Consider the following 26,214-nt stretch of genomic DNA (forward strand, 5'->3'; position numbering starts at 1 on the left):
ACGTTAGTCCATCACTGCAGGATAATACATGACTCACACAAACACACATTTGCTGATGGTTATTTTGTAGTTTCTATTTCATATCGTTTTGACTACGACTGTGGGACCCATTTATTAAATCGAGGGTCATTCGCTATCATAACATCGGTCAGTTCGACAGCATTCAAGTTTAAAATTTCATTAATTTGGTATAGCCCTCTGAGCCATGCGGCTTTTGAGTCGGGTGCAACAAACAAAATATGAACAGAGAACATCTTAAAGCGACGACACGCAACAGAGACATCCTGGATAAACCAGCAAATCTTCCAGAAGAAACCACCGTATTACAACGCTGTGTGAAAAACCCCCAGTGTGATGCAAGTCAAACAATAACAACCATAAGACAATTTAAATGAAAGTTATCAGGCCAACTCCGGACTTAACCATATGTTTTCGAAATCACCAAAATAAAGCTATAAAAACAATGTAACAACAGTAATCATAGGAACTGTGATTCAATTCGCGCAATGAATGATGAGGCAGGTGTCTTGATGATGAGACACTCGGTCAGAAATCCCATAATTCAGGAATAATACTAAATAATAGTGCAGGCTTGAAAATCATACGTTTCAAGCAACAGCATGAAAGTCAAGACTGATAAAGAGTTATCTTGCGTTTAGCCCAATGCTGCTGAACTTATTATGCAACCTATTGGCCCGTGGTTGTGTTAGATATTTTGTTTTCATTTGAAACGCCAGATGAAGAAGGCATTGTCTGCTCATCTGTTTTCTCATGAATAATGCATGGGTTGCAAACAAGGTCTGCTATTACGTAATTAAATAATGAAGTAGTTACGCCATCTCCATATCTATCTATCATCAGTCTTCTGCGTGGGAGTGCATCATGTCGGCATCATTGGTTTCAATGCAAGCAAAGCTCTCGGCAAGTTTCGAAATTCAGTGTTTCATCAGCAGCGAGAGTGAGGCTTGATTTAACCAATTAATAGTGGTGGACTGCCAAAGGAACCAGTAAATAAAAACACATCAACAATCTGCTCTAACACGCGTGATTCGATGCACTTGTGATACAGACGTAAACCAACAAGTGTGTCTCATCTTGACATTCACATGCCTGAGAATAAGTTTTTTCCCATTTATCTAGCAACAAAGCAGGTGTTAAGATGTTTAAACAGCAAACTGAAACCTTTTACAAGGAATCATGTCTGCATTAACCACAATACTTGTGGTCAAAACGCGGTGTGGACCAATCAGTTTCAAAGACAATGCATATATTATCAGAGTATGTTTTTGTTTGCGTTTTGACCACAAGTATTGTGATTAATGCAGACATGATTCCTTGTGAAAGGTTTCAGTTTGGTGTTTTAACATCTTAAAATCTGTTTTGTTGCCAGGTAAAAGGGGAAAAACTTATTCTCATGCTTTGGTACTGGCAAAGGAGGTCCCATGATGTAGATTCACATGCCTGTAACCCCCTTATCAGTGTCCCTACCTTATTAACAGACCAATTCAGACCTTATTGGTCACCACCGTGCCCTTATAAATCTCAACGTTAATTCAACAATGTCCCATCACAAGGGAGAAACACAAACAATTAGACAAATAAAATGTTGTGCCCGTATTGAAACGGCTGTACGCCGTATGGACCTGAAAATTCAATGTCCCCATACAAGAATACGGGCATTAAACCGTACGTGTTGACAGCTGTACATTCAAAACATAACCAACTTCGGTTTAACACATAGGTTATCGCCACCAATATAATCCATAATAGATTTTTTTTTGTATTAGATCGCGTAAATACGCATAAATCCCCGATCTAACCCAAAAAACTCAACTTCACCATCAAAACCATTGAAAATGTGCATTGAATTTTTTTTAATACTCTGACTGATGCTCCTGCTGTTGTGGAGTTACTCATGCAGCCAGCTATGGCTACAGGGTGTTTGGTGGTAGTACATGTTGTTTATGTCGTTTATTGTGAAAATTCGGTCACAGTTCCTATGATCACTGTTACATTGCTTTTATGGTTTTATTTAGGTGATTTCGAAAAAAAACAAATTGGTTTGGCCATGTTTGTTTGTTGTAGTACGGAGTTAGACTGATGGCTTTAATCTAAGTTGTCTTGTGGTTGTTGTTTGACTTGCATCCTACTGGGATTTTTGCACACAGCGTTGGTGTAAGGTGCTTTTTCTGCAATATTTAGCCGTCTTTTATTGGATTTTCTGTTTGCACTTAGTCACATAATCACTTGACGATGTTTTCTTGTTCATGTTTTAGTTTTTTCTTTGTTGCGGTTGCTATACCAAATAAATAAAACTGAAAAAACTGAAAACCACTCCGCTCGGGTTTCATAATCACAGTCGTAGCCCCGCCTCCTCATGAATAATTAACGACCGTCTCGCAAGCCCCGCCTCCCTGCAGCAGCATTAACGGCGTTGCGAAGCGACCTCGAAGCCCCGCCTCCTCATGAATAATTAATCAGACGGCTTAAGCCACGCCCCCACCCTCATGAATACCAAGCGTATGCAAATAAGGCACCATTTTGAACTGCAAACAGCAAGAACGGTGGGGAGACGATGATGGTGGCGAGCGTGACAGCAGCGGCCGGCGCTAGCACCGTCGTAGCTACAACAACAACGGCGCTAACGACGAGACAGTTTGCACAGTAACACCAGGCCATTGTCACAGCGGAGTAGGGGAGCACGGACAAGGCGGGGGTAGAGAGAGCGCGCGATAAGCAAGTGTGGAAGGCAGCCAGCCAGGAAGAGAACGCCATGGCCGCCGAGCCCAAGTACGAGCTGCTGAGGGAGCTGGGCCGAGGCAGCTTCGGCGTGGTGTACGAGGCTGTGGTACGGGGCACTGGTGCTCGCAGGGCCGTCAAGAGGATCCGCTGTTGCAGCCCCGAGAGTGTGGAGCTCGGCCTACAGGAGCTGTGGGCGCTGAAGAGCGTGCGACCGCCACGGGGCCACCACAACGTGGTGCGCTTCGACGAGTGCGTGCTGCAGCACAACGGGCGCGCTGCTCGCATGGCCAGGGACGACTACGAGCGCGGAGAGGCGTACCTGAGGCTCGTGGAGACGTCCCTCAAGGGTGAGGGGACAGTGGTGTTTGTGTTGTGAGGACGCGGCAAAGTTGTGCGATGTATGGGGCGCGAGTGGTGGTGGTGGTGGTGCTTGTAAGTCATTTCGGGTATACTGTGGCATCTGGGTCTGTCCCGTGGCCTGTGTAAGCACTTATTGTGGTATCAAAGTGCACCTAGCCTGGCACGAACGTTGTGGGGATGTCACCGTCACTTGGTTGCAAACGTCGGCTGCTGTGAGAGGTGAGGAGAGGTTTGTGTGAGGAGAGGTTTGTTTACCTGAGCCTCCTGGAAACATCTTATTAATGGTGAAGGACAGGGGTGTTGGTGTGTGTGAGGATACATGTGTGTTCGTGTACCTGAGGCTCGTAGAGACGTCCCTCAAGGGTGAGGGGCAGTGGTGTGTTTGTGTTTGTGAGGACGCGGCAAAGTTGTGTGATGTAGGGAGCGCGAGTGGTGGTGGTGGTTGTAAGTCATCTCGGGCATCCTGTGGCATCTGGGTCAGTCCGTGACCTTGCCTGCCTTGTGTAAGCACTTATTGTGGTTTCAAAGTGCACCTAGCCTGGCACGAATGTTGTGGTGATGTCAACGTCACTTGGTTGCAAACGGCGGCTGCTGTATGAGGTGAGGAGAGGTTTGTTTACCTGAGCCTCCTGGAGACTTCTTATTAGTAGTGAAGGACAGGGGTGTGTGTGTTTATGAGGATAAATGTGTGTTCGTGTACCCGAGGCTCGTGGAGACGTCCCTCAAGGGGTAAGGAGATAGAGGGGAGTGTGTGTGGAGAGAGAAAGTAAAAACAGATGTGAGTGACTCGTGCAGACACATCCCTCAAGGATGATAGACAGGGTGTATGTGTGTGTAAATATCTCGACAAGAGTACAAGGGGTTGTGATCTCTGGGGGTCATTTCAGCTGACTTCGTCCATAACACCTGGGTCTTGTCCCTTGACCTACCCAGCGAGCGCTTAACACTGAACGTGGCCAAGGTGCACCTAGCCTGGCACACAAGGGCCTTGGTGACGTTGACTCCAACTTGGTGGCAGATGGCGGCTCTTGTTTACCTGAGACTCGTGGAGACTGCTCTCAAGAGGGAGGAATGCAGTGGGGAGAGAGGGAGACGCGGGGGGTAGTTTGTGTTATGTTGTGAAACCCACAAGAGACAAAGGCGGCCGGGCGTAATGCTGGCCACCCACCCCCTCGTGTACCGCGCAAGCCTTCAAAGTTGCTATTTGCTAACATTATTTGCCCCCAACATTCTGTTCAGGCTTTACAGGGGGAGGGGACGGGGTCTTTGTTTTTGTCATGAAGTACACTTTGGGCTCGAGGCTAAGCCACCTTGAAGGTTCAAGTTCATTTATTAGGTAGAGCCCTGTGAGCCATTCGGCTCTTGAATCGGGTGCAACCGCAACAAACAAAAAACATAAACAAGAAAACATCTTACAGTGAATATGTGACTAAGTGCAAACAGAAAATCTAAGAAAAGACAGCAAAATATTGCAGAAAAAAACACCGTACACCAACGCTGTGTGCACAAATCCCAGTGGGATGCAAGTCAAGCAACAACAACAACCACAAGACAACTTAGATTAAGGCCATCAGTATAACTCCGTACTACAACAAACAAACATGGCCAAACCAAACAACTTTTCGAAATCACCAAAATAAAGCCATGAAAGCAATGAAACGGTGATCCTAGGTTGAGGAAGATGGTGAGAGCCGTGTTGTGAGACACTGGTATTTGAGACTGGCAACTAAGGCAAGTAAAGTGTGTTTACCTGGGACTCGTGGAGAGAGTTCATTCGAGGTTGTGTGTGGGTGTGAGAGAGAGAGGGTGTGTGTGTGTGCACAACGGTGGGCGGAGGAGCGATCCTCACAACAACGAGCGGAGCGCCGGGTGTCTAAAGCACAGCAAGTTGGCACAGTAGGGGACACAGGTGGTGCATCAGCCAGTCATCTCGGTCATCTCGGTCAGTCGACCCGTGGCATCTGGGTCTGCCCCGTGACCTGCCAGCGGGCGTTCGACACTTCAGGTGGCCTCAAGGTGCACATAGCCTGGCACAAGCGTCGTGGTGACGTCACCGCCACTTAGTGGCGAATGGTGGTTGTTGTGTGTGCACTGTTGGCTGTAAGGGGTTTGTGCGACCTGTGTTTGAGGTATGTGCTGTGCATTGTCGGGGAAGCGTGGTCTTGTGGGCAGGGCTTGGGGTTGGTGTGCATGTTATGAGCATTTTTTGCAATGTTTAATGGAAACAAATTTCTGCATTTTGTGTTCAGTTTCCCTTCCTCTGCACCTCCGATTTTGCACGGTCGGCTGCATAGGGTGCGAACGAAGTTCAACAAACGTGTGGGTTTGTGCAGGGAGTTCATTGTGGGCTTTGTCTATGCGTCAGGTTTGCGCTACGTAACGTACTAGGTGCGTGTGTGGGTGGTGTATAATGTGGGGATAATGTATAGTGTCCGTGCTGAGGGTGTTCATGATACTTTGCATGTATCGTGGAGCGTGTGTTTGTACGGCGTGTGCCTGGCCTGACGTGCGTTGTCTGCTTGGTGTGAGGATGTGTGTTTTGGTGAGCACACGGTGTTGACGTGTTTGAGAGGTGTGTTTGCATGGGGTGATGTGAGGGGGAGGTGGTCTGCGATATTGTAGACAGTGCTTGTGCTGTATACCATTCACAATATTCAAACCAATTCGCAATAAGGCACCGTGCTGCAATGTAATAGGGGGTTAATACAGTGCATTACTGTACAGTGTCCGAGCATAAACACTAATGCTCTGCACAGTATCATTTCCGCACATTACAATGTCCAATGCAATTTCAAATGGCAATAGGAGTGTGTATGTGCATTGGTAGTAAGATACTGGGGAGGCCTTTCGTGTATTTGTTACCTGTTTCTCTGGACGCTTCTTGAAGTCGTTTTTTTGGTCTTGTTGATCCGCGTGTGGGTGTCTTGGGTTTGTTTCCTATATTTGCATGATTACGTGTAATGTTGTTATTACAATAATGTACATCTGTCCTTGTAAATGCTTTCGTGTGCTTTTATGGCTTTATTGTGTTACCCCTGCATGTGCATTCTCGCAAGGACGTTACTTTAGATGTGGTGCTCTCGGTTACAAAACTGCCATCGCCCCCCTGCATTCCATTTTGTTATTAAACAACCTTTCATAAGGAAGCTCTGTAGGGCAGGATACGGCATGTTGTATAAGCAGATATACTGTACTCAGAATATTACTAGCCTCACATGGTGGCTTAAGCTGACAGAGTACAGGGGGTGATTTAATGCTTCCACAGGGAGACAATCTGGGAAATCTCTCCTAATCTCCACTGTTGGGAAAACATACTTTTAACATGTGCTGTAAACTTTACCGGGCGTTTAAGATGGTTTGTAACCACGATGGATAAATATGCGTGTCTCGGCAAGGGTTTAATAGTGAATTAACATAAATGCCCAATTTTTACAAAGCCATTTCATTGTAAAAACGTGTTTTATTTATAACGAGTGCCAGGTATTTGCTGCTTTATATGCGAAGACGGTGGTGGGCAATGAAGGCTGGTTGAAAGAATGAGCACAAAGAACAACTCCATCAGATCACCCAGCAAAACCAGGGTTATTCAGACATGTATGATACGTCGCATAAATAGGCTTTTGTTAGAACAACTCCTGGGACACATCAACAAACGAATGTCTCATGAATGCACACTTTTGAGTGTTTGCAGATACTCCATTAAGGGCCCCCAAAAAGAGAACCTGGCTTTGCCCAGTGTTTAAAAGCAGCAAGGTGAGGCATCAACCTAGGAGACAAATACAGTAGTGGTTTGTTTAATTCTGCTCATATCCAATTCCATATCTCCTCAAAGTCAAAGGTGCAGTCACAATACTACTAAAGTTACATCATATATGTTTACTTAAGCCCAGGTGTGTTGTTTAAATTCTAGACATTGGCATGTGTTGACATTGTATGGAGTAAGTGGAGCTGTAAATGGAACACTTGTATTTCCCATGAGGCAGGCTACAATGGCTGTGAGCGTCTTAAAAGATAGTGATGTTAAGGCAACAGCATACCACTTTGATTCGGTGGAGGTTTTTCCCAAAATCGCCAAAACTGAAAGTTTAAATCTAGAATAAATTATGTATATTTATATTACACTGCTTCGTCAAAGCAAGTGTTTGTGCTTGTTTTACTGTTTGCAGAAAAGGAGTGCTTATTTTAACTTTTTAACTGTTTTTTTTACTTACTTTAACTGTTTTATTACTTTACCAACATGCTGAAGGTGTCATTCTTTGAAGGAGACATCCCCTTGCAAACTGTAAACAAGCTGCAGTTGGGTAATTTAAATCCTAACGAACATTCCATTTATTGGGTACTTGGCTTTACTACCCGGCTTCGCCCGGGACTTTGATTCACCACGCCCGGCTGCCTTTGTCTCCCCAGTGGCGATGTTCACACACCACTTACTCGTTTGAGGCTGAGTCGACCTCGGGGAGGCCCAGGACCGGTTCAAATAATCGTCAACGGCGGTGGCCGTGAGCGGGAATCGAACTCGGGTCGCCGGGTTCGTAGCGCATCGCGCGAATCCCTACGAAGTCGCTGCCCCCCCGCCCATACACACAGGATGAAAACAAAGATCCCCCGTGTAGCCTGTGAGACTAGGGGGCAAGTGCTGTTAGCGAGTACCTATGAAGGCCGGCATGGCACACGAGGAGGTGGGTGGCCAGCGCCACGCCCGCCGCCTTTGTCTCCCCAGTGGCGATGTTCACACACCACACCAGTTACTCGTTTGAGGCTGAGTCGACCTAGGGGAGGCCGAGGATCGGTTCAAATAATCGTCACCGGTGGTGGCCGTGAGTGGGAATCGAACTCGGGTCACCGGGTTCGTAGCGCAGCGCGCTAACCGCTACACTACAATGCGTTACGCTTCCACATGCGCGGGTCACGTGACAGATTTGACGTCACAGCTCAATTGCCGTGCTAAAAATATATGCATTATTGAGCTCCCTCCCCCCCCCATAAGGTGTGTTTTTATAATGTTTTCATGGTGTACAGTCTGGAAAGTACCCACTTGGAAAATTTCAAGTTTGTTGCATGTCGGGAAGTACGCTAAACATTTAGAACCGACACACAATCACAACTTTGCCTTTTATACACATGGAGGTTAATGTGATAACATTGCAGTACATCCTGATTCTCAGTCCACAACTATTTTACCTTGCTACACAAATGAAATAAAAAGGCTTTTTCTGCATCATAACTATTCTTAGCCACATATTTATTCACGGATATATAAGTGAGATAATCACACATTTTTTAAACAATGTTATTTCTGAAAGTATTTATACAGATATGGAGGCAAAATGCAGTATTAGTCTCTTTGCACAACTTTGAGAAGTTTTTCAAGCTTAAGTAATTTAGTGTACACGAAATACTATGTCAATGTGTTCATAAATCTGTTCATAAATACCTTTTATTAATTTTCTATTTGCATAGTACACAATTTGTTCATTTATCTTTGATGGCAACAACCTACATTTTGACCCATTTAAATAGGTACCCATAAGATAATGCTGTACTGTGACATTTGGAGGTAATAAAATCACAAGATTATAACAGCATGTAAACTGCATGGGTAGGCAAATGCTGGTGCAATTGCACCACAACTGGACTTGGTGGAATGATGTCAGTGCAGCCACACATGAACAAAGGTTCCCATGAGGGCCAACGTGCAGCAATAAAGCAGATGGCCAGGCTTATTTATTCTCTTGAGAGGATCATGGCCGCATTGGCCTCTCACTGCCCTTGTTAGTATTTGCACTTGAAATCTGCGTTCATCACTTTCCCATGTATAATATTTAACATGGCAGAGGTAGTGAAATGCATCTGTTGCTGTTTGCATCTGCATATCTGTTGAATTTTATTTTGTGATATTCACCCTTTGTTAAACACCCATTGGCATAAGTATAGCAATGCTCTTTGTTAAATAAAAAGTTGGTACGACCATGGCAGTCGCACAAAAAAAAATCGCCATTTTACACAGCTGTATAACAGTCTGGTTGCAAAGGGGAAGGGTACACATTTATCTGTGATTCACAAGGTCAGTCCTCTACACTATGCTCAGGTTAAGGAATATGAAGTAGTTAGTCCATATGCTAGTGTGCGTGTTGTGTGTTGTATGTGTCGGAGTTATGAAATTTTGATGAAAATAATAAAAATTAATAATTTTCCGAAAAATGCGCAAATCGCATTAATTATGTTAATGTGTGTATTAACATGCATAAATTATGATAATGCATGTAATTATATGCATATATTATGATAGTGTGAGTAATCATATGCATAAATTATGATAATCGCTGAGATAATCGTAGTAAGTTATGCGGATGCTTGCGATGATGTTAATGTGAGCAGTTGTGGTAATTAGGCTCAGCTTCGTTTATCCAGAGTTATGTCAATCAGGATAACACGATGATCAATGATTAAACGTTTACCGATTATCCTAGCGTGTGTTATGATATTTAGGTCTCCATTTTCATATCTCATCACAGGATACAGTTATCAAAAATATGATGGTTTTGCATGGACTTGGAAAGAAGCACTCGAACAGTTGGTGTTAAGCAATTTATTCTAACAAGCATGTGACATTCTATCATGCAGGTCAAACATGCGTCAATAATTCATGAATAACCAAACACTTATGCATTTGCGATATCAAGCATTCGATTAATATGGATAACTAAAATTCTTATGCAATTACGATATTAAGCATTGACTAAAATGAATGAATAAACACTTATGCATTTACTAAATTGAATAACTCAAAACTCTTATGCATTTTCGATATTGTGCATTCGACTAATATGGATAACTACAATTCTTATGCAATTACGAGATTAAGCATTGACTAAAATGAATGAATGAACACTTATGCATTTACTAAATTGAATAACTATTTAACGAACTGAATGACCAAAAATTATTATGCAATCGTAACCTCTACCTCTCCACCAGGCATCTCATTAGTTCGTTTTTGTATCGATCACCATCGGCGACTGGCCGAGTTTGAAAACAAGCATGACACATTTCGTTTTGCGTTAATAAAAGCACTTATTCTCTCCCCGAGGCGAAAGTATATGTCAATAGATTCATCGGTAAGTATAATATTCTTTTAACGGAATGTTGGAGTCAATGGTGGGTGAGGGCGTGTTGCGGGAGAGCTAATCTGGCTCTGTTTTAATTAATTCTTCGGCGAGGCTCTATGACAAAGGAAACTGGTTTGACAAGATTTTCTCTGTGTTTCCTCGAGTCTGTATGTGGGGAGTGATACAACCTCTCTGCCGTCTGTGCGAGCGGCAGCTGACACTTTCTCCGCGATGAGGTGAGCGGCGGCGCTTGGCGGCGCTTGGCGGCCCTCGGTAGCTGACGGCGCGGTGGCGCGCTCTCGGTAGCTGACGGCGCGGTGGCGCGCTCTCGGTAGCTGACGGCGCGGTGGCGCGCTCTCGTAGCTGACGGCGCGGTGGCGCGCTCTCGTAGCTGACGGCGCGGTGGCGCGCTCTCGTAGCTGACGGCGCGGTGGCGCGCTCTCGTAGCTGACGGCGCGGTGGCGCGCTCTCGTAGCTGACGGCGCGGTGGCGCGCTCTCGTAGCTGACGGCGCGGTGGCGCGCTCTCGTAGCTGACGGCGCGGTGGCGCGCTCTCGTAGCTGACGGCGCGGTGGCGCGCTCTCGTAGCTGACGGCGCGGTGGCGCGCTCTCGTAGCTGACGGTGCGGTGGCGCGCTCTCGTAGCTGACGGCGCGGTGGCGCGCTCTCGTAGCTGACGGCGCGGTGGCGCGCTCTTTCTCTCCACTGCTGAGATAATCGTAGTAAGTTATGCGGATGCTTGCGATGATGTTAATGTGAGCAGTTGTGGTAATTAGGCTCAGCTTCGTTTATCCAGAGTTATGTCAATCAGGATAACACGATGATCAATGATTAAACGTTTACCGATTATCCTAGCGTGTGTTATGATATTTAGGTCTCCATTTTCATATCTCATCACAGGATACAGTTATCAAAAATATGATGGTTTTGCATGGACTTGGAAAGAAGCACTCGAACAGTTGGTGTTAAGCAATTTATTCTAACAAGCATGTGACATTCTATCATGCAGGTCAAACATGCGTCAATAATTCATGAATAACCAAACACTTATGCATTTGCGATATCAAGCATTCGATTAATATGGATAACTAAAATTCTTATGCAATTACGATATTAAGCATTGACTAAAATGAATGAATAAACACTTATGCATTTACTAAATTGAATAACTCAAAACTCTTATGCATTTTCGATATTGTGCATTCGACTAATATGGATAACTACAATTCTTATGCAATTACGAGATTAAGCATTGACTAAAATGAATGAATGAACACTTATGCATTTACTAAATTGAATAACTATTTAACGAACTGAATGACCAAAAATTATTATGCAATCGTAACCTCTACCTCTCCACCAGGCATCTCATTAGTTCGTTTTTGTATCGATCACCATCGGCGACTGGCCGAGTTTGAAAACAAGCATGACACATTTCGTTTTGCGTTAATAAAAGCACTTATTCTCTCCCCGAGGCGAAAGTATATGTCAATAGATTCATCGGTAAGTATAATATTCTTTTAACGGAATGTTGGAGTCAATGGTGGGTGAGGGCGTGTTGCGGGAGAGCTAATCTGGCTCTGTTTTAATTAATTCTTCGGCGAGGCTCTATGACAAAGGAAACTGGTTTGACAAGATTTTCTCTGTGTTTCCTCGAGTCTGTATGTGGGGAGTGATACAACCTCTCTGCCGTCTGTGCGAGCGGCAGCTGACACTTTCTCCGCGATGAGGTGAGCGGCGGCGCTTGGCGGCGCTTGGCGGCCCTCGGTAGCTGACGGCGCGGTGGCGCGCTCTCGGTAGCTGACGGCGCGGTGGCGCGCTCTCGGTAGCTGACGGCGCGGTGGCGCGCTCTCGTAGCTGACGGCGCGGTGGCGCGCTCTCGTAGCTGACGGCGCGGTGGCGCGCTCTCGTAGCTGACGGCGCGGTGGCGCGCTCTCGTAGCTGACGGCGCGGTGGCGCGCTCTCGTAGCTGACGGCGCGGTGGCGCGCTCTCGTAGCTGACGGCGCGGTGGCGCGCTCTCGTAGCTGACGGCGCGGTGGCGCGCTCTCGTAGCTGACGGCGCGGTGGCGCGCTCTCGTAGCTGACGGCGCGGTGGCGCGCTCTCGTAGCTGACGGTGCGGTGGCGCGCTCTCGTAGCTGACGGCGCGGTGGCGCGCTCTCGTAGCTGACGGCGCGGTGGCGCGCTCTTTCTCTCCACTGCTGGATGACGAGTCGGTTCTCGTTGGTTGTCGCTCTGGCGATGAACGATGCTTTCGCTCGTTGCTGATATTGACGTTGGGTTGAAGTTGTTGGCTCGAGAGTGATAGCTGGAATCTCCGTCCGTTTCACTCGCAGCTCGGCGGCTCAGTGTAGTAATTCTTCTTAGGTGGTGCAGACCTCGGCTTGTAGCAGCACGTCGCTACCTCGCGATTCTCGTCATGCTGGATGACGAAAGCTTCTTGACGATCTGTGGTGGAGTCGAAGCCCTGGCGATGTGTGGTGGGGGGCCAGGCCCCTGACGAAGTGAGTTGAATGGATTTTTCCCCGGCTTATGTTGAGAAAATGCCCTCCGTTTCCCGAGTTGTTCAAAGTCTGTCATAAAACCTTCCTGTGTGTGTGTGTTCGTCCGTGTGTGTGTTTCGCTTTGAAGACACAGTTGTTGTCGTTCTGAAAGGGGGGGGGGCTCGTGACGGCGCCAACGAAGTTATACATTAGCCAGACCGATGATTCGCGTCGAGTTATATATATAAAAGAGATATTCGAATCCATGTTTTTGTTACTGAATAATATTTGTCGCGACAACCTACGCGTTAAGCGAGCTTAATTATTTCCGCCCTCGCTCGGGGATCATATCTTTTGTCTCACACAGCTTAAGTTGTTTTGGTTTGGAAGTTGAAATGCGACTTATTCCATTATGCCCCAGTTATGCCGAAACCGTGTTCCCGATGTTTCATCGTGACCCGATCTCTCATGGAGATGTTATTCCTTGCGTGTGCAATTTTTGCTGTCCGTGTTGTGGGAAGACAAAGACGGTTGTTTCCACGGTGGAAGCGCCCGGCGCATGCGCTTATTTATTTATTTCTGAGAGCGTGTTAATTTCCTTTGAGCCATTGCCCGGGAGTTTTATTGGTGTCATTTCCCGGCTTTGTGCCTGCGTGTGGAGATCCTCTCGGAAAGACAAAGACGGTCGTGTTGCTGCTGTTGTTTTCAGGGGGTTGTTGTGTTTGGTTAATTTTGAGAGCCTTATTCACCGTTAGCTCCTAGGATATTCACTTTAATTCCGTACTTATTATTTGACTTCTTGTGATTATTTAATCTGCTATCCCGGCTAAGAATTTTGTTTTGGAGCGAAATATATGCCATAATTGTTCTTCGATGCTTCGGCCCGGCCGTGTAGAAATTCTATAAAGGTAAATAATGTCAGTATTTAATTAACAATGATGGGTCGCGATTCTGGTGCAGACTGTAGTCTGATTTTCAATTGTAGTGAGGATGGATACTGTTTGCTTACTTCATGGCTAAGTTGTACTAGTTTGTCTAACATGGTTCAAAACCCGTTTGTGTTTTTTTGTTAATGTTGTTCCTTTGTTAAGAATATAATTATATATTTCGTGGCCTGGTTTTGTACTTATCAAAGGGTTTTTTTTCCCTTTACGAACGGATGTTTCTTCCAGAACCCCCCCCCGGCTACCATTCCCCCCTCCCTTGTTCCTCTTGTGTGAAATTCGGGGAGTTTTTTTTATGATCTTGATTACCCTTCTTTCATGCCCTCTTTCCTTTGAAATGAGGTGTGCGCACATCTGTGTTAGTGTGTGGGGGCCTCTGTGGGAGTGTGAGGGCGTGTCCGTTCTCACGTTGCCCCGTGTATATTAAAAAAAACGATATTATCTATGTTGGCAGAATAATTCTTAAAAAAAATTAATTTTTAAAATTAAAAAGGGGGGCATATATCCAACATGTGTGACATGGTCCATATGCTTGTGACGTGCAAGTGGTCGTGTGTGTATATGATCTCTATCTATATCGCCTTGTGCACTTGCACTGCATGTTAGATGTGCTTTGTAACTCCCTGTTAGTGACCCTTCACCTCTATATGGCCTCCGTGAACCAGGTGTGGCACAGGTCATCTCATTAGTTGTGAACTGCAGTAGCTGCTGCTGCTGTTTGAGCTCATGTTTGCACGCCAGTAGCATCGCTAACTGTATTTCGTTTTCCTCTCCTTCCCTGTGTCGCCACACAGGTGAGCGCTGCTTCGGTCCGGGCAACTCCTACTACCTGTGGCTGGTAATGGAGTACTGTGATGGTGGTGATATGAATGGCTATCTGCTGTCGCGCCAGCCCGACCACTGGCTCAACACAAGCTTTGCAATGCAGCTCAGCCGCGCTGTCGCCTTCCTGCACCGCAACAGCATCGTGCACCGCGACCTCAAGCCCGACAACATCCTGGTGGCTGAGAACTCCGGCCGGCCTGTGCTTAAGGTGGCTGACTTTGGTCTAAGCAAGATATTCGCTGGCCAAGGACAGGTGAGTGTGGGGAAATATTTTGTATTCTTACGTCATGCAATGTGCGAGCACTTGTGTTGTTTACTCGCCATGGCGTGATTGTGTCTTTGGACAAATGCACTCATAATGGAATCGCAAGATGTGTCCCATCACTGGAAATCCCCTGCCAAAGGCAGGTTATTGCATTTTAGCAGCACGTTGTCGGTGTCGATGCAATGAACTTAATGATTGAATTTTATCTGACTCACATAAGTAAGGGTTGGCTCTTGTCAGGGCACGGCATGTTCCATTCCATCCCTTGATAGCGTTTTTTGTGCCCTCCGATTTGTATTTATTTCATAAATGTTCAGTGCCCTTTTTGGTGTTTGGTCACAATAGGGATATTAATGACTTAATATTAACAACAACACTATTTTTACATTACATTTGAAAATTATTTTAAACATTTAGATTTTGGACAATGTACTGCCGCAGTGGCTTTGGCAAATAATGCTACAGGGTATTAAGGTCCACTGTGGTAATTCTAGGTGTCAGACTTGGCTAACAGCCATCGTATAAAGCTCATCATGGGAGCACATTAGACCTTTAAGCACGGCCGTGTCAAATATAATTGTAGGGAGTAAATTAGTGTGCCCCATTGGGAATAAACTAAAAACAGGTGTGAGACCCAACAGAGCAGCAGGGCCAATGCCAGTCAGTGTTGGTTGTGGGCCAGCATTTTTATGCCAGGTCCTCGGGCTCTGTCACAGAGCCCAGAACAGCGTCTGTTGTCGAGACTCGAAAGGGGGCAACATGTGGAAAGCGTTCTCCTCCAAACCAGACGCCTTATTAAATTGGCAATAATGATGCAAATGTCATATATAAACGAAAAAAGATGGCAAACAAACTAAAAAACAAATATTCCAATATATTACGATAATTTTTTTCATTTCTGATTTGGCAGTCTTGTTAATACAATGGCAAAACTTCACTTTCAGAGGTCTCTTTGCTGGAATTCTCAAATTTCCACGAACTGGAACTTCTCTTGCTTATTGGTAATATGACACGCTTAAAGCTTGCTTTACAAGAACAAACGGAGGCTTACTTTAATCGTAAATAAACAACATCAACAATAACCACCATTACCCAAGAGCAAAAGTGACAAGCATGTGGATGGCACCTCTATTTCTTTAAAGCAACTGTCTATTGTTACTTGTGCATTGCTTTAAAGTGTGGGTTTTGGGTTATTGCTCATGCACTGATTATGGTTTGTCAGGTAAGTGTACAGTGGAGTCTATGGGTAAACACCAACTGCTTTGTCTGCACACTTTATTTGTAGATAGCTGATGTGTCCCCTTGGCTGGCACATACAGGGGTCCAATTGCTTCTTCCTTGGGAATGGATTGTTGCTGATAGCAGCTGATGAAAGTGCAGTGTTTGGAATTAGGTTTCAATCTCATTTGCAGGTGCCCGCACGTTTGCGAATGTTTACGTATTAATTGTGATCGACTTATGCAGCTTATGATGCAACAGATTCCAGAGGCAATTTGTTCAAGTGTATAAACTGTATAGGTATAGTGTATCTGATGGGTGCAGCACTTAGCAACACTCCAATACAAACCTGGCAGCCTGTGGTTCAATTCAGGGCCATGGTTAACGTCAATGGCGAGTGATATCTGGAGTATTCCTGGGTCTTCCCCATACATATACATATATTCTAGTCATGTTATGTTTTTTTATAACGCTGTGTGGCACTACTCTGTGAAAGCCTCTAAAACAACGTGACATGCCACAATCCTGATGTAATCACAGGTAGACCAGTAGGTATATAACAATCCTCCACCCTTGCAAATGGGTGAATACATAATGATTTGTGGGTAAAAAAAAATATTCTTTTATGTTTGTCCGTTTTGGTTTCTATGGCTTCGTTCTGTTCGTTGTTTGTATTCCCACTCTTGTTTTTCCTGCTTTTTCCGAGCGTTCATGTAATGAAAATCAAAAGCAATAAATTTGTATACGTGTGATTCCATACATGTTGTCATGAATGTAACAATCCATACTCGGCTCGAAGCTCTGACACAGCAGCGTGAGCCACCTGGCTTCCCTCTATTAGGCCTCATTCCACTAAAAAGAGTGGGTGTTTGTGGGCACTGCGCAGGGCCTGAGCAATGGCGAGTCGGTGAATCGCCCATGGCTGTCCCCTGCATGCGGCTCTTCCTTCTACATGGCACCCGAGGTGTGGGAGGGTCACTTCACTGCCAAGGCCGATATCTTTGCGCTGGGCATCATCGTGTGGGCCATGCTGGAACGCATCACCTTCACCGATGCCGAGTCCAAGCGCAAGCTGTTGGGCTCCTACGTGCGCCAGGTACACGCCACACACACCTAACGCTTTCACATAGCCAGGGGTCGCATCCAGGCTGGGGTTATGTTTATTCAAGGGATGCCACTTGTGTCATTATAAATCTCAAGTTAAATGGTGGATTAATTATACTTGCTTTATTGTGTGTTTCCGTGTTGCTTTTTATTGTGGTCTGCAACACTTAAGTTAAATATAGGTAATCAACTTGCATAATCTTGATTTGAAGCTTTTGTGACTGCAGGAATCCATACTCTTTGGTTCTTTCGGTAAGTCACGTAGTTAGAAATAAATTAAAATGAAACATATCACGAAGTTTCGAATGCAACACAGGCAATCATCATCAGGTGGGAACACCACAGAAAGAAAACTAATTTTGTTGAAGTGGGAGAGATTGAGAGAGAGAGCTCTCGTGGCAAGAGGTTATATAGGTAAGAAGGGGGGAGGGGCAAGGGGGGAGAGAGAGAGAGGGTGGGGTAGGGGAAGGGTAGCGCTGCGTGGTGAGCGCTTGGAGAGGGGACGTGAGGCTGGGGGGGGGGAGTGGGCGGGGCTGGAAGTGGGAGGCCGAGAGAGCTGGGGATGCGGGGCGGGAGGGAAATTAACTCTGATAAATAGACCAGTACCCGGCAGATATGATAGACAACCATAATGCAGTTAAGGTTTTACCTGGTTAATAACATCCTTCCAATTATTGCTCAATTTGTATAAATCTTCAAGGTTTCAGTTATGTCTATGTTTATATATCTGGATGGCTTCATGAACACACCTTTGATAGTAGCCAGAAGGTTTGCAGAGTACCTTGGTCTCGGAAAAAAACTATCATGCGAGCCCACAGTGTTATAACAATGGTCAGCTCTCTCCCACTTAAGCAAAAATAAATTCTTGCTGTGGGTTTCCCACCTGATGATGATGATTGCTTGTGTTGCAATCGAAACGTCGTGATTTGTTTTATTTTAATTTATTTCTAACTGTACCTCACTTGACTGTCATAGAGCCAAGTGAATTGGGCTGTGCTAAAAAAAATAGTCAGTAAAGTTTATCTTAATTGTATTGGTGAGGCACAGTGCAAGAATGCTATGTGCTGCCGAACTGTGAATTTGCGTGCACACGTGTGGAAGACTGGCTGATGCTGCCAAATGAAAGTTGGTCTTGTGGCACCCATGGGCCTCCTATTACAAAAGCTTGCGTTGGCCACATTCTTGAATGATAAGAAAGCCACGTTGTGTTTTTCGCTTAATTACCTCTCAATTGTTTACAAACTCCTCGCCAAGGGCATTGCAAGATTGGATGCCAAATCCAAATGTAGTATTTGTTAGCCAGTGGGACATAATAACCCATGATGTTCTAGCTCGCGTAATTAAGTTATACATAAATGTAAAGTATGTATTTAAAGTTGCTTAAAATGGCTGGAGTGAAAGTTTTGGCAAATATTCGGTATCATGTAATGTTAAAATAAATTCCGGAATCAATTTGTAAAATGAGTCGCATGCACTGCCTTTCCTGCAAACACAATCATGCAGGTGTTGTATTTTAATTGGTATTGATGAAGGTACATCTTGGCAGGGCATCTTCCTTAACTCTATGTCTTGCTGTTAACCAACAATTCTGAAAACATTATAGTAGTGCAAATTTGTGGGCATTTGTGAAATGTATAAAATCTCTCTTGAACCCCAAATACTTATTCCATTGCAGGTACAACAAAATCATTGTAGATTCAAACACCGTTTGTTAATTTAATAATTATAACCCACAATCATAATCACCATTCCAAAACGTAACCAAAAAGACTGATGACAGTCCTCCCATGTGAAAACACTATGCTGGCATCATTGATTTTGACGGAATGTTGATATCTCTGAAGTATGTGTATCTTCTCTTCTTGCATTGCAGCACGATAATAATGCCATTGCATGTCATGAGTATTGCATGTGTTTTCAGCAAAAATCTTAATCAATTTAACATGTAGGCTTCTTAATCAAAAGCCAACATCGTAAATGCTTTTGGGAGCTTTATGTTATAAACCCTTGGACTACTGAATATGCCACTCGAAATAAACTGAATATGTAATAAATACTATTGACATTGGGTGAAAATGTATTTGAAATTTTATATCTGCTGTATTTGTGATTGGCACTACTATTGGAAACTAGTGGAAATGAAACCCATAAGTATTTTTCATTACTTGAATAAAATTAAGAAAACGTGTGTTACGTTAAATTCGTTTTTCTTTTGGCCAAAGTACATGCCAGTTTATGAGTGGCACATGTTCCCACACTCAACATTTGCTATTCATAATATTCTTTTTATATTTTACAATTAATAGATCCACAGGGGAATACTAAAATTGCTGTGTGCATTCTTAAATGTTATTCCTTCCAGTAAACTTAAGATGGAGCACGTTTAATAACAACGCATTTTCGTACCACGTATACCAAGTTATTGAGCACATTCTAAACTTCACCTGCACGGTATTGATGCCACAGCCTGCGACATGTCTTTCAGGGGGTTTGACCTATGTTTTGAGAATCACTGTTCTAAGTGCTTTATAAAGAAAAGTGCAATTTAAACTGACATTTATTTTTAAGTGTCGCATCCTGTCGTCTGAAAGCTGATGAAGGGTGAAGCCATTATTTAGTTCTCATGCTACTTTACTGCTTTTTATATTTTCATAAAGGCATATTTTAACAAACAAAATTTAGCTACATAATGCATTGTGGTTATATTTGCTTTTATAAGGCTGCAAGACACTTGCCGTTTTCCTGCAAAGCAGTATCATCCTAATTGCCCTTCATCCAAGTGTGTGTTATGTAATAGTTATGTCCTGGCCTAGTTATGGGTTTTTTCCCCATCTAATGGGGCTGAAAAAAACAGTCCCCTGGGAATAATATTAGCTTCATTGCACCACTGTTCATACAATAAAATGTTATTAAATCACAGGAATCTCAAGATTGATTTAATATAACATGCTCTGCTAATTCCCCACAAATGACTGAGCAGCTTTAAAAATTAAACCTTTACTGCTTTGCTCTTGTGTCATTGGCAAGCATTAGCCACTGATATGCGATCGACTCTTGCAAATGTACCTACTGCTGCAAATATATTGCTATGTAAAATAGAAATGGGTTTCTTTCCTTTGAATGTATGTGTATGCAAATGATGCGAGGATTGTAAGATAGGGAAAGGGTGAGTTTAGAATAGAAAGAATAGATTTTGGATGATATCAAGAAGAGACTGTTGTGATGGGTGGGTACGTGCAGGAAATAAGGAGGGCAGGTTACCGGGACGGGAACTACAATAGCTTAGCAATCCAGCAGAAGAAAGAAAGCTATGGGAATATGTGGTGTTTTCAATGTCATTGGCCCTAATGGCCTCATATCTTAGCAGAATAATAATGTCCTTAACTTTTTTATCAGAGTCTGTATTATATATCACCAATACCCTGGTGGAGTGTTTGGTCATTGGGTGGACCCAGAGAAAACCCAAGTATACGAGTGGGTAACATTCATAGCTTTGCATGGATATATAAAATAATCCATGGCTGCGATGCCATCTCAAGCCAAAACTTGCAATATTTGGCATTCCTGGGCAGTCTGGCATCTGGGCATCAACCAGACTCAATCATGCAACGCTTTAAAGATCAGCAGTCGGCATCGTGACAGATTGATCCCAGCAATCTGCCTCTTGCTCGGACTTCGCCATTACCGTGCGCGTGTGCGTGCCGCACAGGGCCGGCGCATCGTGCCGGTGGGCGAGGCGCTGCTCGAGAACCCGCGCACGGAGCTGCACATCCCACGGCGCCGTCACAGCCCCATGAGCACGGCGATGGCGGTGCTGGTGCGCGAGATGCTGTCGCCACACCCACAGGAGCGGCCCGACTCGGTCACGCTGGAGGCTCGCGTGCGCGAGGCTGTGGCCTGCGCCGTGTGACGTCCGCACCGCTCTGCCTGCCATCTCCACCGCTGACACCCCTTGACGCCCATTCTGCTGCTTCCCCAGCCTCTGCACCTGCCCTTAGTGTGTACCTACTACCTCCTGGCTTCATTCTCCTCAAGCCCAGCCAAGAAAGCATCCTTTGATAATGTGAGTTCACCACCAGCAGGGAATTTCGATTTAAAGCTTTCGTGACTGCAGGGATTCATCTTCTTGGTTCTTTCGGTAAAGTCACGTAGAAGGGAAATAATAAAATAATGAAAATAAAACATAATAAAAAGACGCTGTCTTTCCGACAGACCTGTTCTTCACCTGAGGACGGCTGCTTGCGTTGTGGCCGAAACGTCGTGAAAATTATTTTATTATGTTTAATTTTTATTATTTTATTATTTCCCTTCTACGTGACTTTACCGAAACAACCAAGAAGATGAACACCAGCAGGGACGTAATACAAACAAGTCAGAATGCAAGCTGTCCTCAGGGTAGGAAATTTTAATGGCTCATGTGTCTGGCAGTTTCATTGTGGCATGTCAAGTCTCCAGATTGAGTCATATGCACACCCTTGGGAAGACACAGGTCTCCTGTTTAGCCTATTAAGTCCTAGGGACAGTTCACAAGTGTCTGCTAAGGTCGAAATGGTTTGGCCAGCATGGCTGCTTTTTCCACAGTTTGCTAATCTTTTATACATTGCACCCAGTACACATTGTAAGGCTGATTTGACAACGGGGAAGTTAATGGCAAGTAAAAATTTGCATGGCCGGTAGTTGAAACAATGTAGCCAGGATTTTAACACAGTGCACTGCATCACCACTGTGGCTGTGTTCATATACACACGTGTACTATACAGTGCTAAAACTAGGTTGTCACTATTTCATTGTGATTGCCAGTTTCATATTCATACGTGACTAACTGCGGTATGTTTTCTCTACCTGCCCACTAGTTAGGTGGAGAATTATTCCACTGCATGTTCAGAGACCACTTGTAGAAATTCGTATTTTTCCATTGCTAATCACACTCAGCCCTGTCTAATGGTAGATCTGGGTCTCCGTTCTCTATTGGGAGCCTGCAAGTTGAAATGTCTTCTGTCAACCAGCGTTGGTTGCAAATTCAATTCAGATGAGCAGTGTTCAGCCATGCCTAGACATTTACAGCAGGCATTGATAAATTGGATCCATGTGCACAGTTGATGTTGATGTTGATTTATTGTAATAGGTTTCCCCACTTGAAGATTGTTTCCCCACATGGAGATGGATTGGAACACACAGGATCCCTCTGATCGTTTTATCACAGACAATCTGACAATCTGAATGTGCATTGCTTACTTAAGCAGTCGAGCAATAAAATGTTAATTCAGTTTTTCTTGGGGTTGAACATTTACCCACCAGTACCAGCATGTCAAATTTTTGTTTAAAAAATCTTCAAATGTCAATTATTCATGTTAATATCCTGTATTCTACAAAGATTATTATTATTTAAAAATGCACTTACAAAGTGATAATATCCTGTCTGCATTATGAAAATGTTGTTGCCCTCTAAATAGTTTGACGGCACGCTGGGATGAAGATTAATGTGTGTCCCTTTCAATCAGAGTGATCTTTTAAACAAAACAAAAACGAAGGCAGCCTATTGAATGCACGCGGACATAAAAAAAATCTCAGTGAGTGCCAACGCAACCGTGGCACAAAGTATTACAAGACAACTTATTTTCGGTAGACTGCACGGCATTGTAAGGCTTATACAAGCTTTACTGCAGCACGATAGTACCAGCGCTTTGAAAAGTGCCGTGTTGTCAAATTACATTACCAGCTTGAGAGTGAAAATACTGGGCCGCTTGTAATGAGGCCAGTATATTACTCACATTCGGACGAATGATCATGAATCATTTGTAAAGCTGGCTGTTGGGGGAACAATGGTGCAGTGACAATTTAGTCAGCATTTTAGTACTTTCAGTCTTAGTCTAGTCTGACAATGTGTGAAACTTTTGTCAAATTCTTTTTTGTGGATTTAATTTTTTATCTTTCGTCATTGCTCTTATTATTATTTTTATGTTAATTAGCATTTAATGACAACAGTGACTAAGACTTGACTCAATGTCCAGGAGTTGTCATTGACTTGTCTCTAAGACTGAAATGCTGACACTGCATTGGTTGGTGCATTTCTTTTACAATATTGTTTCCAATAATTATTCTTAAGTTTCTTTGCCTGGGATGAGATCGTTTACAGTTTTGTACCATTTGTTATTAACATTTTTAGATACTACATTGGTGAATCGACAATACCAGCTTAAATATAACAATTCGGCAGTCACAAACAGTTTATTTTCTCTTGACAAATCGATCACGACAGCTCATTATCTTTTCCCTGCAGGTGAGCGCAGGGATTCATAACAAGGCTGGCATTTGGTTAGAAGAGACGCCATGCTTAATGTCATCGCTCAGAACTGCAGCCAACATGATTTACCTGCTGAAATAGACAGTACTGCTTGAACCCACAGTCCATATATTAGGGACTCGCAAGAGCACTCTGGGCACAAATTGTACAGGTCCTAACACAATATGGTGCCCTTGAAATTTGAAAATCTTTGTCGGCACTTCAAGAGCCGCAGGGAATGTATTCATGAAGAACTGGCTTTTAAACAAGTTATCTGTGCTTCCCCCTCCATCAGCTGTCAAAAATGCGCCCTTTGTTGGCAGACACTCCAAAATAATTAATGATAGCAAGCATATCACTGTGTTGCTCTGCATACATCTCGAAGAGGCATTTCAGTGCACTCCAGAAGGATAAAACAAAGTGCTTACTGTAACCGCCGTTTTGAAATGGTAACAATTCTACAGTGTAGGCTGGAGGTATTGCTAATGAGTAAATTAAAAATAAACTCTCCATATTCTTGGTTTTTTCGGTAAAGTCACATAGAAGGGAAATAATAAAAGAATACAAATTAAACAATACAATTCTCGCGATTCTGAGTTGCATGCAGCACATTTGCAAGAAAGCCTTAGATGGAAATTCTTGGCCATGTTCAATCACATCTGGCTGTTTGTGCTAGCACACAGTGACCTACACTTACACACGGAAGCTTCCAAACCTCATTTTAGGTTTCTCTAATTTTACTCGCAATGAGTTCCACTGAATTAACAGTGTCCCTTGTGTTCACAGGTTTCCCGGTTCTCAAGCAAGCCATTTAACACCACTGCAAGGCATTTACGTGGGGGGGGGGCGAGAAGCGTGGAATCTGGGAGGTGGGGGCGGCGATAAGGGGGTGATGCGGCTGGTGAGGGGGCAGCTGGAAGGGCTCCGAAGGGCTTTACAGCATCCATCGTGAATCCACAGTACAAGGGGTGGTGGCTGCTACAGGGCGGGGTGACACCTTTCGGTCAAAACAAACGCAAGGCACAACTGTTTGAGTGCCACTTGAACACTGTGAAACATAGTAACTTAAGTAATAAAGGAATATAAACTGACCAGTGATTTGTGCGTGGTGGGATTGGCCTTCTGAAAATGACCAAAGCTGGCTGCTTCCGCTTGTTTAAGAGGAGAACTGATGAGTGAATGTAGCCATGATTGTGGCGCTGTTTTAGCATACTGCTGCAGTTTCCTCTGAATGTTAAACTACCTGGCATTGGTTTGAAAAACTATATGAATAAGGTGATGCCCACCACATCACTGGACTTGAAATGGACCATCGTTGAGTTTATGGTGTAACTTTATTTTTTATGTTGTCATCATTTTATGCGAGTACATCGTGGCTGTGACAAATGTTTGCGCTGCACTCGAATGTTCTGGCTGTATGGGTCGATGAAGTGAGTGAGCGAATGTGTCGGTGAATTAAAGGGACATGCAAATAAAAAGAGTAACACCTTCCCTTAATCATTCCAGGTGAAAAGTAAAGCCTAGTTTGAATTTCCCTTTGAATTGAATGTCCAAACAGCATGACGAGTGACCTAATGATATTCACTAGGTTAACTTTCCACTAACATTTGAAAGGGATCTATGCAATTACTTTTTCAGTTCGATTTTTTTATAAACTTCTTTAAAAGAAAAACACAATTTTATTCATGTTAGAGCAGCGTCGGGTGCATTTTTTTTTTATTGGCGATTTCAGAAAATGTAGATATATTTCCTTGACTGCATGGCGCACGGGTGGCTGGCATCTACTCTAAAAGCAGCATTTTGGTCTGGACAGTGTATTTACGTTGGTCCTGTTTCACATTGGTCCTATGTCACATTGGTCCTGTTCACATTGAGCAGTGCTTTGCAACAGCTTTTTAGCGTTTGGCCCACATCTCTCAGTGTATGGCAGTGTTTAATTCCTAAGCCATGCACAGAGCATCATCTCAATTTCTGTCATTTGGTTGTTGGACCAATCTTTGGTACACGGGGTACCTACTCTGGCACACATGCAGGGGTATAACATTACTATTTGAAAATTGGAGATTGGTACCACAAATCTGATATACCGTGGAATATTTATAAAATCTTTGTCGCAATCTCTAAATTCAAATACATTCACCAGGCTGTGTTCCACTTAACATTCTGCGAAACATTTACAGGTACAGGGGGGATTCACAGTCGTGAAAGATTTGACGTCTGCTTTACATGGCAATAATAGGCAATGTTAAATAACACACATGTAATGTAATATTAGTGGAATTACTTTTGGTCAGTATGGATTTTGGAAGTTAAAATGTCGATGGAGTGGGCTTCTGGCTGGCACTAAACGGTGCAAATGGTGCATCTACATTCATCAAACTGGTTTCACTTGTATAGGTGCACTGCCAATGGCTAAGAGCTGCATTTTCTTTATGCAGTCTTTGGGCAGGTAACATGACAAAGCAAAATCCCAAATATGCTTTGAGCAGTGTAAATACACCTTTAATTGTCGGGCCACTACCCTAAATGCCTCACAAGTAGCACACGCCGTTTGCACTTATGACCAGCAGAAGCGTGTTTATCCTGCGCCGCAGCTTGGTGCAATATATGGGTATAGCAGGTGAGATTGGGCAGTAAACAGCAGATGAAATTGGCCATTTTAAGCACTCAAAATAGAAAATGTAATTCAGATTTTAAATGCAAAACGAGGCAAATTCTCATCGTTTTGCATAACATTCTGAGCACTTAGAGCGATAATGACCTTGTTCAATAGCTCTACATGATTACAGTGCACCTATATTTAAGAAACTAAAAGCCACTCTTATGTCCAAAACAGCACATGCCACTCCTACTGCGTGATTTGTAGTGGGTCCTTGGTAAAAAA

The 26,214-nt window shown here is 43.9% G+C and overlaps 1 protein-coding gene across 1 annotated transcript; it reads left to right on the forward strand.

The window, feature by feature from the left end:
• The first annotated feature begins 2,565 nt into the window (after positions 1 to 2,565).
• On the forward strand, positions 2,566 to 24,822 carry LOC144724955 (serine/threonine-protein kinase 35-like). Its single transcript, XM_078604296.1, has 5 exons — positions 2,566 to 3,089; positions 14,430 to 14,713; positions 16,830 to 17,039; positions 20,757 to 21,110; positions 24,117 to 24,822. Exons 1-4 carry the CDS (start codon positions 2,774 to 2,776, stop codon positions 20,955 to 20,957), a joined length of 1,011 nt encoding a protein of 336 aa, XP_078460422.1. The 5' UTR covers positions 2,566 to 2,773; the 3' UTR covers positions 20,958 to 21,110; positions 24,117 to 24,822.
• Positions 24,823 to 26,214: the final 1,392 nt, after the last annotated feature.

The sequence above is a fragment of the Lampetra planeri genome, chromosome 22 (genome assembly GCF_965212315.1).
Source record: "Lampetra planeri chromosome 22, kcLamPlan1.2.h2, whole genome shotgun sequence".
Lineage (NCBI taxonomy): Eukaryota > Metazoa > Chordata > Hyperoartia > Petromyzontiformes > Petromyzontidae > Lampetra > Lampetra planeri.

Coding starts and splice junctions, on each gene's coding strand:
- LOC144724955 (XM_078604296.1), top strand. CDS start 2,774: ATGGCCGCCGAGCCCAAGTACGAGCTGCTGAGGGAGCTGGGCCGAGGC. Junction 14,714..16,829: donor TATTCGCTGGCCAAGGACAG/GTGAGTGTGGGG, acceptor GGCACTGCGCAG/GGCCTGAGCAATGGCGAGTC. Junction 17,040..20,756: donor TGGGCTCCTACGTGCGCCAG/GTACACGCCACA, acceptor CGTGCCGCACAG/GGCCGGCGCATCGTGCCGGT.